We start from the raw sequence: 15,781 nt of genomic DNA, 5'->3' as shown, positions 1-15,781 counted from the left end.
AGATTGAACTCCAAACTCCCTAGTCTGGGCAGCTAGAAATATCCCCTGCCTGGCCCCTGGGAGCCATCTGTCCAACTGGTTCCTGACCTGCAAAGGCCAGGTCACACTGCTCTTGCCTCCTTACTGCGGCTGTTTTTAGTCAAAGCATTCTGAACTTTTGGACCAGGCATCCCATCCCTGTCACTTCTAGCAAGTTAAACTGTGTCTTCATTTTCTCATCCGGATAACAGCAGGGTTGCCAGGAGGATTATATGAGTTAACATGGTGAAGTATTTAGTACAGCAGCGTGCTGTTTTCTTCTACCTTTCCAGACTGAACCCATTCATCAGTGCAGCTCAAGCCCACTTGGTCCTCCGCACGCGCAAACCCAGCCCTCCACCGGCAGTTTCAGAACCAAATCAGATGATAAGCTGAAATTTCGACTGAGCAGCCGTTTTTTGAGTTTATCAGTTTGGCTTCACGGAACCCACTAGTGTACTGAGATAAAACACAGAACATCGGCCAGGCGCGAATCCTCGAAAGGGGCAAGATGTTAATGAGGAAAAAGTGGGCTCCACGCACGTGCCCTCCCTTCTCCATCAAGCTCGTCGCCTCGCTGTTACTCGCGCGGACGCCTTGGTCCTCCTCTGGCGAGCGCGGGGATGGAGGCACGATCCCACCGTCCTGCCTTCCCTTCCGAAGACTAGCCACCCCAGGTAACCTCGGCTCGCCCGGCCGAGAGTGCCCCGCCCCCTGCGGAAGCGACCAGAAAGCCTAGCCAGACCCCACCCAGCTGTTTAGAGCCCCCCGCCCGAGTGCGCCGGAAGGGACTCCCACCTGGCCGCCCGGCGCCTGGCGTCCCGGGCCGGTCCCCGCGCGGGGGCGGAGCTGGCCAGGCAGGGAACTCGCCCCGCCCCGCCGTAAGCTGACCGTGTGGCAGCCGGGCGGGGGCCTGGAATGGGAGAGAAGGGGAGGAGAAAAGAGGGGAGGAAAGTGGAGCCCGGCGGGCCGGAGGGAGGGCGGGGAGGGGCGGAGGCGAAGAACGGAGTGTGCGGCGCGCGGGGGAGCCTCTGCGCGGGGCGCGTCCCGGAGCCCAAGTTGCGGCCACAGCGCGGAGACAGCCCCTCCCCTGCCCGAGGCCGCCCGCAGGGCCGTCCGGATCGCCGACACCCCAGGCGTCCCAGCCGGCGAGCCAGGGCAGCGGCTGCCCGGGACTCCGCTGCGGGCGCTGCGGGAGGGATGGTGGCGGCGGGGCGCGGGCCAGCGCAGCGGCCGCCGACTCCCGCCCGGCCTCGGGCGCTGTGAGTCCCGGCTGCGCGCCGGGCATGCGGCTGCGGCCCCCTGCCCTCGGCCCCCGCGCAGCAGCCCCGGACGCGCGCCCCCACCATGCCGCGGGCCCCGGCGCCCCTGTACGCCTGCCTCCTCGGGCTCTGCACCCTGGTGCCCAGGCTCCCAGGTAAGCCGCTCCGCCCGCTTGCGGAAAGAAACTTTGTTGCTCACTGAGCCTCCCGCAGGCGTCTTGGCGGGGCTGGGGCGGGAGGCGGTGCCTGAGGGTGGAAAGCGCCTCTGAGCCCTCCCAGGTGGGCGATCCGCAGCGGTTCGGCCCGGTGGGGGTTTAAGAACTGCGTGCGCCACCCGCTGTCTCGCCGGGCTGTCGTCGGCCGCCGGTCCTCTCCTGGCTGAGCTGGAGCCTTCCCTTCCTGTGTAAACAGCCTTGCCCGACCCAGTTCGCCAGCGCCCGCGCCGGCCCTAGTTGGGGCCGGGACTGCACTCCCTGGCACAAAGCGGCCCTTGTGGCCGGCCGGGGGCCGGCGGGCTTCTTCGAGGCGTCAAGTGATGTCGCCGGTGCCCCGTCCCCGGACGGCGAAGGATACTTGGAGGTGCGAGACCCGGAGCGTTAGCTGGAGCCAAAGTGGGGAGCCACGGCTACCCCGGAGGGCTCGTCTCCTGGGACTGCGGGTGCTCAGGGCCCAATAGCGGATCCGAGAGTTTCACTGCGCCCAGGCCAGCCTGGCGCCTTCCTTTAGCGATGTAGTCCCTCTGCTTCTCCCCCAAGAAACCGCAAACCCAAGGGGAGAGCCGCGTCCCAAGCCCCAGCCGCCCCTGGGACTTCCCGATCTGATTCCTCTGCCTTACTTTATGCCGCGATTACAAACGTGCTCCGTGCCTCACACCCCCTAACTCCGGAGGATTCTGGAGCGGAGGGCAGGGTGTGTGTGTGAGAGATTGCGTTAGCGCCACACTGCCAAGGGCTGGCTGCAGTGTGTTACCTGCTTTAAGTTTTTTCGAGTTGGGAGAGTGCTGGACGTGGCAGTTAGGAGGTCCCAGAGAAAGGATGCTCAGTTGGGTGCTGGGGTTTCGAGGCAGAGGAGCTACCCCTGACCCCTCCAAAAAAGAGCAGGAAGCCCCAAACTCTCTCTTTCCCCGTAGGAAATAAGCGTGTTGGGGTGCGCCATTCACTTTAAAGGCCTATGTACTTAGTGGCTCTTGTGAGCCAATTGCCTGGCTGCGGAGGGAGGCTGCACCGCCCTCTCCACCGCGTCTCATTTACATGAAGGCAGTGGAGGTTTCAGTGAGAGCGCAGGAGGGGTCTGGGCAAACAAAAACCTTCTTCAGGCCTAATTCAAACTCAGTACTGTAGCTGGGTTTCTTTTATGGGACACTAATCACTCCAGAGCTTGGAATAGATCAGCAGCTTCCAAACACCCATCTGGCAACCAGTGCCCATCACTGATGTTTTCGTGGGTCCCCAGGGAAATGCCAAAAAATAAAAAAATAAAAGATGTAGCCTCTCACACACAGGAGTGTATCTTTGCCAATCAGTCCCCTGCTTCATAAGGACTGCCCTTTAATTTGAAATTCTTTTTTATTTGTAGTGGGAAACTTTTTTAATGATTTAAAGTGGTAACAGAGGGTAGTTTTTCATTTTTGACAAAATAAAAAAAATCAGGTAGTCCTATATAAATTTTGCTCCCCCCCCCGTTTTGTTTTGTTGTGTTCTTAATGTTCTGTGAACTCCGAAAATTAGGAATTGCTAAAGGAAACGACCTCTAAGTTCCCTTACAGCTTGACATTTCTGTGATTCTAATAAAAACTCATATTTCCAGTTGCAAACAATTCTTTCCGTATATTATTTTTCATTTACATTGTGATTTGTTTTTTGAAGTTCATACATGTCCCTACAATGATCTTCATTTTTCGGGTGACTTGCCCATCCTCCTTGTCCAGAGACCTCAACTCTTTTTTAAAAATATATATATATTTTATTGATTTTTTACAGAGAGGAAGGGCGAGGGATAGTTAGAAACATCAATGAGAGAGAAACATCGATCAGCTGCCTCCTGCACACCCCCTACTGGGGATGTGCCCACAACCAAGGTACATGCCCTTGACTGGAATCGAACCTGGCACCCTTCAGTCCACAGGCCAACGCTCTGTCCACTGAGCCAAACCAGTTAGGGCAAGACCTCAAGTCTGTTTAGCCTCAGTGCCCTTTGTCCTACATGATGCACCTTCCGTGGGAAAAAAGCACTGAGCCATGGTGGTATATTTCCAACTCCTTCAGGTTACTTTTTCCTTCTGCCGTTGCCTTGGAGCTCAGCCAGCTCCTGGTGGGCCAGCAGAATGGTGGCAGAGCAAGCCCATCGCTGGCCCCCAGACCTGGTCATCTCCCTCTTACGTATGCCCTGCAGCTTGTCGAGGTTCAAAGGGGCTGACTCAACTCCCGGTGAGTTCTGGTTTCCCAGTGGTGCTGAGCCAACTTCAAACATAGTTTGAAACAGTTTTCCTCTTTTTTCCTTGAAGCCCCGCAGGTACTTTCTCCGGAGTTTGTTTCTCTCTTGCTACTACTAGTAGGAACATGATTTGAAAGGAAACCCTTCCTCACCCATTGAAAGAAAGAGGTGCTCTCAGGGCCCCTGCCAGGGTGTCCCTCGACCATTAGCCAAGTTGCCGTCTATTGCTTTCACCACACTTTCATCTCTGTGCTTCATCCAGCTGGAAACAGGCTTTTCAGGGTGCTCGTTTCAAACAAGCCTCTGGGAGGTTGACAACCCCCCATCCCAGGCTTATCTTCTCTGCTCTCCGAATTATCCCATGGCCAAGAGCCTCGGGACAGGACCCTGGGACCCGTCTCCCCACAGAACCAAGGGAGGGTTTCTCTGGGGTGAGGCCCTTGCTCCCTAAGGAGTGGGGAATGTGCTGTTACGGCAGGACTAGAGTCGTGTTTGCTATCATAGTTTATGACTTTTTAAATGTCCTTTTAGTGATGCCCTGCTAATAGAATGCTCTGAGCCCTACAAGAGCCCTTTAGTCTATTTAGAGGACTGCTGGTGGCAGCACCTCCCCCCCACCCCCATGTTCCTTGGTCTGTGATGGGGGTGTTGGAATCTGCCTGTGGGTTGGTGGCCCTCTTCAGGTAATCAGATGTAGGTTTAGAAGTGACAGGACAATGAAATGCAGATGGGGGCCTGGTGTGTGGAGTGCTGTTTACCCTAGGTATTTACATTCTAGCTCCATCATCCTTGAATTGGGGGGCTTTGTATAAAGGGGATTGAAGCGGAAGAGGGCAGGGCCTAATTAGCTCTAATTAGTATTCCTCGCCTGCTTGTTCTCCATGCTTATTTAGCTGCTGAGGCAACGGGGAATTAAAATATCTAAGTAGTTGGCAAAAGGCCCTTTGTGCCTGCCTGGCAACTACCTTCTCTCCTTCACTGGTTCACGGGCGTATGCTGAGAAGTGCTAACGCTATCAGCAATGTGGGACAGTTACACGGCACTTAAACAACAGTGTCCTTTCTCGGGCTGGTGTGCGGCTGGGTCATGGGGTAGGGCTCTTTTCACAGGTATCTCCATTGGACTGGGGCCCAGGCCTTTGGAAGCCAAAGCTATGGTTTGTTTTCTTTCTTTGCAGTTGGAATGGGATTAATGGCCTTTAGAGATGTAAAGGAACACTTTATTTACAGGCGCCCATTTGTGTTTGAGGCCTCTTCTTGCTTCTGTTGAAAGCAGGGTTTGATTCCTGGGCCACACCATGAAACGTTTGCTCCAGGACGGGCCTTGACACGTCCCCTATGGCGGATGTTTGGTGGGGGCTGTATGTAGCGTGGCCTGCCTGCTCCTTACTGGATTCCCTCCCCCACCTCTCCCTCACCCTCACCCCCTACCCCCAACACCACTTGCACCAGAGTTTTGCAGACATGGTTGCTTGTCTCTTGTAGACCTGGGACCAGCTTCTGCACTTGTCCCTCGAGTTATTCTTCACTCTGACGCAGAGCGATCCTGCTAAAACTTAACTCAGATCATGCCACTCGGCTTTAAGCCCTCCAAAAGGTCTGCTGGTGTGCTGCTGGGCTCTCCGTGAGCTCTCCCTTGCCCTACTCCCATGACTTTATTTTTCTTACCACTTCGCCTCACACACTTCCCTCCAGCAGCACGCGCCTCCTCCTGGCTGTTTCCCGCGAGATGCCCAGGGTTCCGTTGCTCCCGCTGCAGGCCCTTCCTCCGCCTGGAACACTCTCCTCCCAGAGATGCAGGCGGGCTTCCTCTACCTCTTCTCAGTAGTTTCCCGCTCAGCCACGCCCGACTAAAGCTTCAGCCTCCTGCCCCACCTTCTTCCTATGTCCTTTCCTTCCTTGATTTTTCTCCTTAGCTCTCATCGCTGGCTAATGTACTTGCTTACCTTATTGTTATCTATCTTCCACAACAGGGGTATCCCCCATCCAGGACATAAGCTCCGTGAGGCAGGGAGTTTTATCAGTCTCATTCATCTCTGTCCTCTGTGCCTGGAACTGTGTCTGAATGAGATTAGTTGAATGCACAGATGAGCAGCAAATCTTAGTGTTGTGTGTGTGTGTGTGTGTGTGTGTGTGTGTGTGTGTGTGTATGTAGTGAGGCTTGTTTCATCCTTACCTCTTCACTGCCTTCTACAACCAGTTTTGAGGTCAGGACTCTGCATGTAGCTTATTAGGAAGAAACATTCTGGGGGAGAGAGAACCCATTTAAATGTCAAGATTGCGGGGCGGGGGGAACAGAATCTGTGATAGAGACCATTTAGTTGAATTGTTTGCATGAAGATGCTGAGGCCTGGGAAGGTAAAATGACTTGCTCAAGGTCAGGTAGCCAGTAAGTGGCAGAACAAGTCCTTGTTCCAGCCCAAATGCCCCCTCCCCTGTGGAGGCTTCTCTGCAACCCTCTGGTGGAGCAGAATTGGCCTCTCCTTCCTTCCCTTGGCTCATAGCACATACGGGGGCCGGAGGGGGTCTGTCTCACCTGCTACCAGGTGAACTGCCCTGGTCTACTTACCATAGGTTCCTGATACAACCACTCCATGGTTTCAGTTGCATTAAAAAAAAAAACCCAAAATTTTAACTTTTAAGAAATGTAAAACAGCCCTAGCTGGTTTGGCTCAGTGGATAGAGCGTTGGCCTGTAGACTGAAGGGTCCAGGGTTCGATTACGGTCAAGGGCACATGCCTGGGTGTGGGCTCAATCCCCAGTGGGGGGCATGCAGGCCGCAGCAGACCAATGATTCTCTCTCATCATTGATGTTTCTATCTCTCTCTCCCTCTCCCTCTCCCTGCCTCTCTGAAATCAATAAAAATGTATTTAAAAAAAGAAATGTAAAACAGTTTTAGGTTACAGGAAAATTGAGGAGATAGTACAGACAGTTCCCATATACCCACTTCCAGTTTTGCCAGTTATTAACATCTTATATCAGTATGGTTCATTTGTTACAATTAAGGAACCACATTGACATATTATTATTAACTAAGGCCCATACTTATTCAGATTCCTTAGCTTTTACTGAATGTCCTTTTCTGTTAAAGTTTCCCATCCAGGGCACCACCTACACTGAGTTGTCCAGATTGTCCCTGCAAGGTCTCTTATGTATCCAGAGTACTTTCTGCACATATGTTACAAATATGCCTCCCCCGCTCTTATTGAAAGGCAGCACTAAACACACGTCTGCATCTTGCCTTTTATTTATTTTTATTTTTTAATCCTCACCCGAGGTTATGTTTTTATTGATTTTAAACAGAGAGGAAGGGGGTGGGGAGTGTGTGTGTGGGAGAGAGAGAGAGAGAGAGAGAGAGAGAGAGAGGGGCATTGGTCATTGCATCCCACTCACGCCCCAACCAAGGATTGAACTTGCAACGTGAATATATGCCCTGACTGGGAATTGAACCCACAACTTTTGGTGTACGGGACGACGCTCCAACTGACTGAGCCACCCAGCAGGCTCAGTCTTTTATTTTTAATTTAGCAGTATATCAGAGTAAGCTTTATATCCATAATAATAAAAGCATAATATGCTAATTAGACCAGACATCCTTCCAGACGTCCTTCCAGACGACCTTCCAGACGACCTTCTGGATGAAGCTTGGGCTGCAAGGGAAGCCTGAGTCCTGGGTGCCTGCCAGCGGCTGGAGGGAAGCTGGGTCCCAGGTGCCAGAGGGAAGCCAGTGCCGGCAGCTGGGAGAAGGAAGGCCTACTCTTGCATGAATTTCATGCATTGGGCCTCTAGTTAGTATATAGGGAGCATTGCACATTTTTTAAAAAAGTAGCAAGTATTCCATTGTGACCTAGACACATTGTTGGGTGTTCTGCTGATGTCTGATGTTCAAAAAGGCAGTCTAAAATGTGAACTAAGATAGATCCTTCCTAGAGCATATTATAGTATTTCACTAGAGGCCTGATGCACGAAATTCATGCAAGAGTAGGCCTTCCTTCCCCCGGCTGCCAACACCAGCTTCCCTCCACTGCCTGCAGGCACCCGGGACCCGGGCTTCCCTCGCAGCCTCGGCTTCGTCCAGAAGATCATCCAGAAGGACGAATGGTCTAATTAGCATATTACCCTTTTATTATTATAGATTATTATAGATAGTAACATCTTCAAATCCCTTTTCCCCCCATGACCATTTAGTTGCTAGGTTCTGTACTGGGAATAATTGATCTGTTGTGTGGACAAACGTGGCAGATGTAGTTCAGGTCATAGGGAGAAGCATGCCAGTACCTTACTAACATTTTTTCTTTTTTAAACAAGAATAATGAAATGTGCCCTGGCTGGTTTGGCTCAGTGGGTAGAGTGTTGGCCTATGGACTGAAGGGTCCCAGGTTCAATTCTAGTCTAGGGCACGCACATGCCCAGGTTGTGGGCTCCATCCCCAGTAGGGGGTGTGTAGGAAGCAGCTGATCAAGATTCTCTCTCATCATTGATGTTCCTCTCTCTCTCTCCCTCTCCCTTCCTCTCTGAAATCAATTAAATTATATTTTTTTTATAAAATAGAAAGTAAAAAAAAAAAAAAAAGAATTATGAAATGTTTTATTTTCTGTTGTCTTGAAAACAGTGACTACAGTGTAATTCAGGACTGTATTTCTCTGACCTGGCTTCTCACTTGTATCTTGAAGGTGATGGCACAGACATTCACTGCTCCGAATGTCATGGTCGGTTACTGTTCATGTGCTTCCCAAGGAGAGCGTACACCCCACGTGCTCATCAGGCTTTTCCCACCACCCACCTCAATAGCGTTGCTCTCCTCTCCCCCAGCCAGTAGGGCCGTCCAGCCTGGTGCTCACTCCTGCTATCCCACTGAGTGTTTTGGATCAGGAAACTTCAACTGCTGGGTATGTGCTTCAGGAGGTGTTGACCTTGGACGTGTGCTGGGGAGAGGCAGAAGGGAGGGAGGCCAGCCAGGAGGCTGCTGCAGGAATCCGCAGAGGGCCTGGCTTGGACTGTGTGGGGTGGAGGGGGCGGGCAGGAAGGGCTGGATTGGAAGAAAGAAACATTTCATACATCTTGAAGGAATGATCAGCCGGACATGGTGGCCGCCTGGATATGATTGATGAAAGAGAGGGGTGAGTCAATGAGTTTCGGAAGGAGAGCATATTTTTAGATTATGGTTTGCAGTAAACCCCGGGCTTCAGAGACATTAAGTGCTGCAGGCAGTTGAAGTTGAGCTGGGAATAGTCACTACACGAACAGCAACTGAGGAAAGATGTGGCCGTTGTCTGTGCCGCTAGCACATTTCCGTGACCTAGACACAACACTCTGACATTTGTGAACTCCGGCTGTTTAGCTTTTTATTCATTGCTTCCTTCCTTTCACAGTGCTGTTGGTGCCGAGTGACTCATCCAGCCAAATCCAAACTGTCTGAAACATTAATAGGTGGAGAGGGGAGAGATGCCAAAGGGAGTAACTCTGGCACCATGACACGTATCAGCACACAGCCTTTGCCGTCGGTGCCTAGAGTGCCTGTCTGCTGCCTGGTACCTGGCAGGCTGTGAGCTCTTGGGGGCCCAGGCCTGGGTTACTCATCTCTGTACCTCTAGCATCCCCTAGTCCCGTGCGTGGCATGCTCAGTGCAGGTTTTTTTAAACTTTTTTGTTCCAACAGCAATCTAATTCTAGGGGAATAATTTCAAGTGCAATAAAATTACTTTACTATTGCATGTGAATGTTAATAATAAACTATAAACAATTAGCAATGCAGTATGACAGATATTTTACAGCCTGTCACATTTGAGCCTCTTTTTGTGTTATGTTTAAGGTCTTAGGCTGGCAAAGCAGAGAGCCAGAGCCCAGTCTGATCTGGGTCAGAACCGAGGACCCCTGAGCCAGATTCCCCCCACGCCCCAAGTTCCCAGAGCTCAGTGATGAGGCCCTGGTAATTAGGAAGTGGTGTTTGTGAATTTATGTGGATTGGGGCAGAGACATAAATGAGATACTCGATCTCAAGTGTCTTTTTGACCGAAGGCCTGCTGGAGATCTCTTCCAGAGGACACTGGGACTCCCTGTCACGTGGCGTTGAGTCTGGGAGGGTGCCGGACCACCAGGTAGGTCCCCACATGGGCACTTGGTGGCCAGCATCCTCTCTGACCTCTCCTTGTAGACTGGGCTCCTGGTTCCAAGTCACTCTTGTTTTTCATGTTTTCATCCATCAAATGAGGCGACTTGACTCCTTCATCTTAAAACAGTTTTAGCTCCAAGGTTCTGTAGTTCCATGATTGCATGGAAATAGTTTTATACATCAAAGCACGTGGTATGCCACGAGGGCCTGAGTTTGTATTTGACGAACTGAGGAGAGCAGGGGAAAGTCACTTTCATTCTAGATTTGATTGCCCTCCCCCCCCCCCACCTCAGGTGGCAGTTTCTGACAGGTAAGGGAATTGGACTGAAAAAATGCAACTGGCATTTTGAAGTGTATCCCGCACACCTTCTCTTTCTTAAAGGCGAAAGTGCCCATTTGAAAGTCACTGTGAGCAGGAAGCAGGCAGGGGTCTAAGATTTCCTTGGTCAGTGTTTGGACCTGGGAGGGGTCCCTGCTCAAATGAGGTCGTGCACCCTGGTTGGTCCCAGCTTGTCTCTCCGGGCAAGTGTGCTCTTCGCCCAGCGCTGTACCCAGGAGGCCCTGCCGCAGGCCTGGCAGTGAGGTGGTGTCTGAGCAATGCCAGCTCCGTAGCTGGGAGGCAGGGGTCCCTACAGGATGATGGCAGGGGGACAGGGACCCAGGGTTCAGGGCTGGGGTCTGTGGCTGGTAGAAACCATTGTTTTCACCTCAAGCCACCCTTTCTTTCTTCCCAGCAACTCAGGTCCTGCCCGTTTCTCCTCCCGCCTATGCCAGCTACCATTCTATCCCTCCAGTGTCCCTTGGGGAGACCCAGTGTAGCTTCCTGTGTCACCCAGTTCCTGTGTGTTTTTACTTCTAGCGACAAAGGAGAAGCAGGGCATTAAAATGAGCAAATTAGGGAAATGCTCCAGCTTCCAGATGCCTTAAAATAAAAGTTATTCTGGTGCTTAGTGGAGATAGGGAACTATCTCTATTTCCCTGTATTTTCTCTTCCCCTCTCCCCTTTTCCTCTTTTTGACTTTCTGAGCCCTTCTTCCTATGGCTGGGTTTTCCTTATTCCGTCCATCGTGCCTCTAGGCAACGACCAGGAGAGACCAGTGGGTCTGTTAGGACCAAGTAGAGTCATTTTCATTCAGAGAAAAACCATCAAGTTCTGCTTTGGGTCAAGAAAAAAATCTGGCCTGATGTTTCAGAGAGGGAGGAAGAGAAAGGGCTGAGAGGTTTCACAAGGATACCTGTGCTGCTGTGAGGTGGGGGCGGGTGGGTCAGAGGGTGGGGTGGAGGGAGGGGAGGGAACAATGGATTTAAACTCAACACCATTGGGGGAGGGGGATGGCCTGGGTTTGAAATAAGTAACTTTACAACAATAAAGAAATTTCCTTCTAATCTTAGTTTCTGATTTTATTTTTGTGTGTGTGTGGGGGGGAGGGGGAGATGGGTTTTGAATTTGATCAAATGCCTTTTCATTACCTGAGGTGATGATATGGCTTGTCTTATTTGACCCAGTAGTAGCTATATTGAATTAATGGATTTCCTTTATCTTAACCCAGCATTTTGTTCCTGGGCTACATTCTTCTTTAAGGGCTGTGCTGGCTTCTTTTGGTGCACTGTGGATTTGGTGTGGTACCACCGATTTAGGATTTTCATTTCTTAGGCCTGACGGAGACTGATCTGTTCTTTTTCATTTCCTTTTTTGTAAATTTTCTTCGGGTCATTTTGGCTGAAAGTGTAGAGGGGCCTGATATATGTTATGTTATGTTATGTTATGTTATGTTATGTTATGTTATGTTATGTATAACCTGCTGTGTTATGGGGAAGGGGTGGAAATCCAAGTGTGTCCAGCAGAAGAAATGGGAGTTGCTAACACAGGTGTGCATGCTTTTGGTAGGTGCTTCAAAATCCCAGTGTTTGGCTTCAGCCCATGAGCCTTAACCTGCATTGAGCACTGGGGCCTGCTCCCTGCAGCCTTACCCAGGCTCCCCATTCATAAAGGAAGGGACTCCTCCTCCCGGCCCATTCAAAGGCCTCATCCGTAGGGATTATGGCCGATTATGGCCAGGAACTGATTGGTGCATCTTTATCTTGCTTTGAAGGTCTCAATGAATGCACTCGCGGAAGTGCCACCTCTTGTGAAGAATGTCTGCTAATCCACCCCAAATGTGCCTGGTGCTCCAAAGAGGTATGTGGGCCGGGGAAGGGGGGAGAAAGAATGGAGGGAATGCTCTGGGGGCGCAGAGGGGGTCACAGCACACAAGTTGATTGGACAGAAAAAGTGAGTGCAGATTCTGCAAGCTGTCTCTTCCTCCTTTTCCCAGGGCAATGAGCAGAGAAAAGTGGCATTTTTATAACATTGGGTCTCTAGATAGAGTGTTGACCGTTTTAATTCTGTTTTAGGGAAGCAAGGCCTTTCTCTCCTTTTGTGGGGGACCCATTATGACTCTTGTATCCTTTTCTCTTTAGTCAGAGACCTGAGCTTGTGAAGCGAGTGTATTTCAAAACATGCCTGGGTGGGTGACAGGTTGGTGGGTGCTGCTCATCGTCATGTGGCTTATTTGAGGATGACTTGAATGTCATGAACTGGCCTTCACAGAATGATTTTATTGAAAGATAATGGCTGCTGTTTCTTCAAACCCTATAGGGAGGAGAGTCAGTTTGAGCAGATTGCTATCCTAAAGCAATGCCAATATCAAGGTTGATGGGCTAATTGGGAAGTGATCTGTTTCTAAAGGAAAATGCTGGGTCAGTTTTCCAAACTGTCGTGAGAACCGTGGGCATAAGCCCTGCGTGCACTAGTGCACGATTAAGATACTTTTTGAAAGAACTGAAAACTTTTCATTTGGACCGGCTCAGCCTCTGCAGTTCAGCTTGTGGTGCCCAGCAGGGAGGCCAGGCAGGCACTTCGCCCTGACGCAGCCTCAGAGGTCCAGGGCGTTCTTTAGCCTGCGATGGCTAAAAGGGATCACAGGGGGCCCCCTAGTAGATACCTCACACTTTGTACACAGACTCTCTAATCACCGTAACAGCTCTGCCGGGTGGGTGGTAATACACCCATTTTATTGGTGAAAAGCTGAGGCTCAGAGAGGTAAAGTATCTCTTTCAAGGCCACATGATGTTCCAAAGCTGGGGTTTGAGTCTGGCTTCTTGGATTTCTGAACCCAGCTCTTTCCTGCGGGCTACACTGCCTCTTTTTTAAAAAACATACATGTTTTTTTTATTTCAGAGAGGAAGGAAGAGGGAAAGGGTGATAGAAACATCAGTGATGAGAGTGAATCATTGATCAGCTGCCTCCTGCACATCCCCCACTGGGGTTTGAGTCCACAACCTGGACTTAAGCCTTGACCGGAATCGAACCCGGGACCCTTCAGTCCGCAGGCTGACGCTCTACCCACTGAGCAAAACCAGCTTGGTCTACACTGCCTCCATTGTGTGACTGCCCTAGAATTTTTCCTAGTAGAGAGTAAGATTACAGCACAAGTACTTTGAGAGTGGAATCTTTGCAATGTGTAAAACCCTCATTGATTTGTGTTTAATTCGTGGCTTTGTTATGAGTGTTCTTTAAAGCCTTTCACTGGTTCCCTATGACCTGCAGGACAAATCCAAGTTCCTGCCTCCCCACCATTGTCCCGTGCCCACCCCAGCACTGGAACCAGAGGGAATCACCTGGAGATCCCCAGAACACTGACTGATGAGCACCCTCGTGGTTCCCCCTGTGCGGCTCCTTCTCAGGGCCTTCTGGCGGCCCACACCTTCCCCGGGCCAACACCTTGAATCCAGGTTTCCAAGACTCAGGTCAAGCCTCATTTACTCTATGAAGGCTTTCATGGTTTTCCCTTGACACATCTGTCTGTCTGTCCGGCCATCCATTCATCCATCTATCTGTCCGTATTTGATAAGAGAATGCTAGCTCTTCCCACCAGAATGTTAGGGCAGGAGTTGTATGTGTATTCTTCATTGCTCTATCTCCAGCACCCAGAGTGGTACCTGACACATAGTAGTTGCTCAATAAATATTGATTGAAGGAGTTCATTAAATGGCTATTTATTGTGTGTGCCTGTGCAGGCCATGGTCACTTCTTTGTCTGCCATACTCTACTCCTTCAATAGCACTTCTAGACTCTTACTCTGTTCATTTGTTCTCATGCCTGTCGTCAACTAAGTCATCATCTCCTTGAGAACCTAAACCAGCCGTGGGCAAACTACGGCCCGTGGGCCGGATCTGGCCCGTTCGGCTGTTCTATCCGGCCCGTGGAGCTGAAAGAGAGGAGGGTTCTCTTGCTCTCCCCTCCGCTCCTTTACTTTGAATTTATATTAGTTCACACAAACACTCCATCCATGCTTTTGTTCCGGCCCTCCGGTCCAGTTTAAGAACCCATTGTGGCCCTCGAGTCAAAAAGTTTGCCCACCCCTGAGTCCTAAACCATGTCTTGTTCAATCTTAGCATCCCCAGATTCAGCCAAGAGTCTGGCAGGAATTCAACTTTGATAAAAGAGGCCTGCTAAAAAGCCATGGAGTTAGAAAATCAAAGTTTAAATACAGTTTCGCCATGATTTATTCTCAGTTCCTTGTATGTAAAATGAATAAGATATTTCCCACCCTCCAGCATTACTGGGAGTATAAAACGAGATCAGTGCATGGGAGGGCTTGTGGGTGGGCTGCTGTTCAACCCAGCCTCCTGAGTGATGAATGAGAGTTGTCCAGCAAACTGCTGTCACCGGTGGGTATTTTCTAGTGAAATGTGGGCAGTGGGATCCGACATCGGGGTCATTTGTCTTCTTTAGGTTTCTTCCTTTCTTGTGTTAGTATTTGTGACGTCCTGATGTTGACACCGAATGCCATTACCGAGGAGCATGTCATTGTCCCAGCCCACACTGGGGTTCCCTCTCTAGTCCCTGGGGCTCCCTCTATGCTTAGATAGGGCCCCGTTCTTGGCTGCAGAACTTCCCATGAGGCTTGCACGGAGGCAGCTTCCCACCGTCTTTGGAAGGTAACTTTCCCGGGGCCTGAATATGTTTCAGGGAGCTGGGTCTGGAGAGTTCAGGAGTGGCTTTGATCAATCCCTGCCCCTTAGCAAGACGGAATGAATGTGGCTAGTGCCTTCTTAACCTGGGACATCATGGGAGAAGTACCGGGTCTGCCAAGAGCGTGTGATGTGTGTGTATTGAGGGCTGATACTGAGTGGAAGCATGGAAGGCCAGGTCCCTCACCAGTGTGTTCTTGTGGCTTCTGATCTGCGGGCTCCTAGTCACTGCATATCACCCAGGATTCATCCCAGCACACGTCCCACGGGCCTCCCCTGCTCTAGATCCCACAGTGACTTCCTTGTTTTACCTGAGGTGGAGGTGGGGACCCCTTACATGTAACACCCCTCGTAACGTAACCCACCTCCTCGACCCAGTCCACCTCCCAGCACTGTTCTCCCACGGGGGAGGAGGGTCAGCTGGTGTCCTCCCTCCCGTCCGCCAGCGCAGCGCTGCGTGCCGGTCGCTACCAGCTCTGCTGCACGCCCTGTGAACCGCTCTCATGTCTGTCTCCTAACATGGTTTACCTGGCGGCTTCAGACTTACCCTCGGGCTGTGAGACCACAGTTGCCAGACGCCCCTATCTGAGACGAGGGTGTGTAGGGGCTGCCTGTCCTCACCTGCCTGCACTGCACACCGCAGCCCCTGCCCCTTGTCCTTCGTGGCCCCTTGGCCCCTGCTTCTCAGCCAGCTCGAATACTTAGGTGGTATGTACTGCACAGTATAAAACACACAGCAGCCCTAGTCAGCTGCTCAATGGCTAGAGCATTGGCCCGAGGATGGACGGGTCATGGGTTTGATTCCTGATCAAGAGTACGTGGTGGTTGCAGGTTCGCTCCCACCCCCCATCTCACATCTCTGCCCCCCTCCCTCAGTCTCCCTCTCTCCCCCTTCTTCCTTCCCTTCCACTTTCTCTAAAGATGAATGGGAAAAATAACCT

At 51.2% G+C, this 15,781-nt stretch overlaps 1 protein-coding gene across 2 annotated transcripts in view; it reads left to right on the top strand.

Moving 5' to 3' along the window:
• The first annotated feature begins 1,003 nt into the window (after nucleotides 1-1,003).
• Nucleotides 1,004-15,781, top strand: part of ITGB5 (integrin subunit beta 5) — a 103,857-nt gene continuing 89,079 nt past the window's right edge. The window contains exons 1-2 of one of the 2 annotated variants that reach the window (XM_080657370.1): nucleotides 1,004-1,435; nucleotides 11,918-12,003. In XM_080657370.1, the coding sequence (XP_080513496.1) occupies nucleotides 1,366-1,435; nucleotides 11,918-12,003 (156 nt within the window). In that variant the 5' untranslated portion in view covers nucleotides 1,004-1,365. The remainder of the gene's footprint in view (nucleotides 1,436-11,917; nucleotides 12,004-15,781) is intronic. The other variant, XM_080657372.1, reaches the window with a different exon arrangement.

Source organism: Plecotus auritus (genome assembly GCF_963455305.1).
Source record: "Plecotus auritus genome assembly, chromosome: 2".
In the NCBI taxonomy this organism is placed as follows: Eukaryota; Metazoa; Chordata; class Mammalia; order Chiroptera; family Vespertilionidae; genus Plecotus; species Plecotus auritus.
Note: the sequence above shows the minus strand (reverse complement) of the source record. Positions and strands in the feature narration are given on the sequence as shown.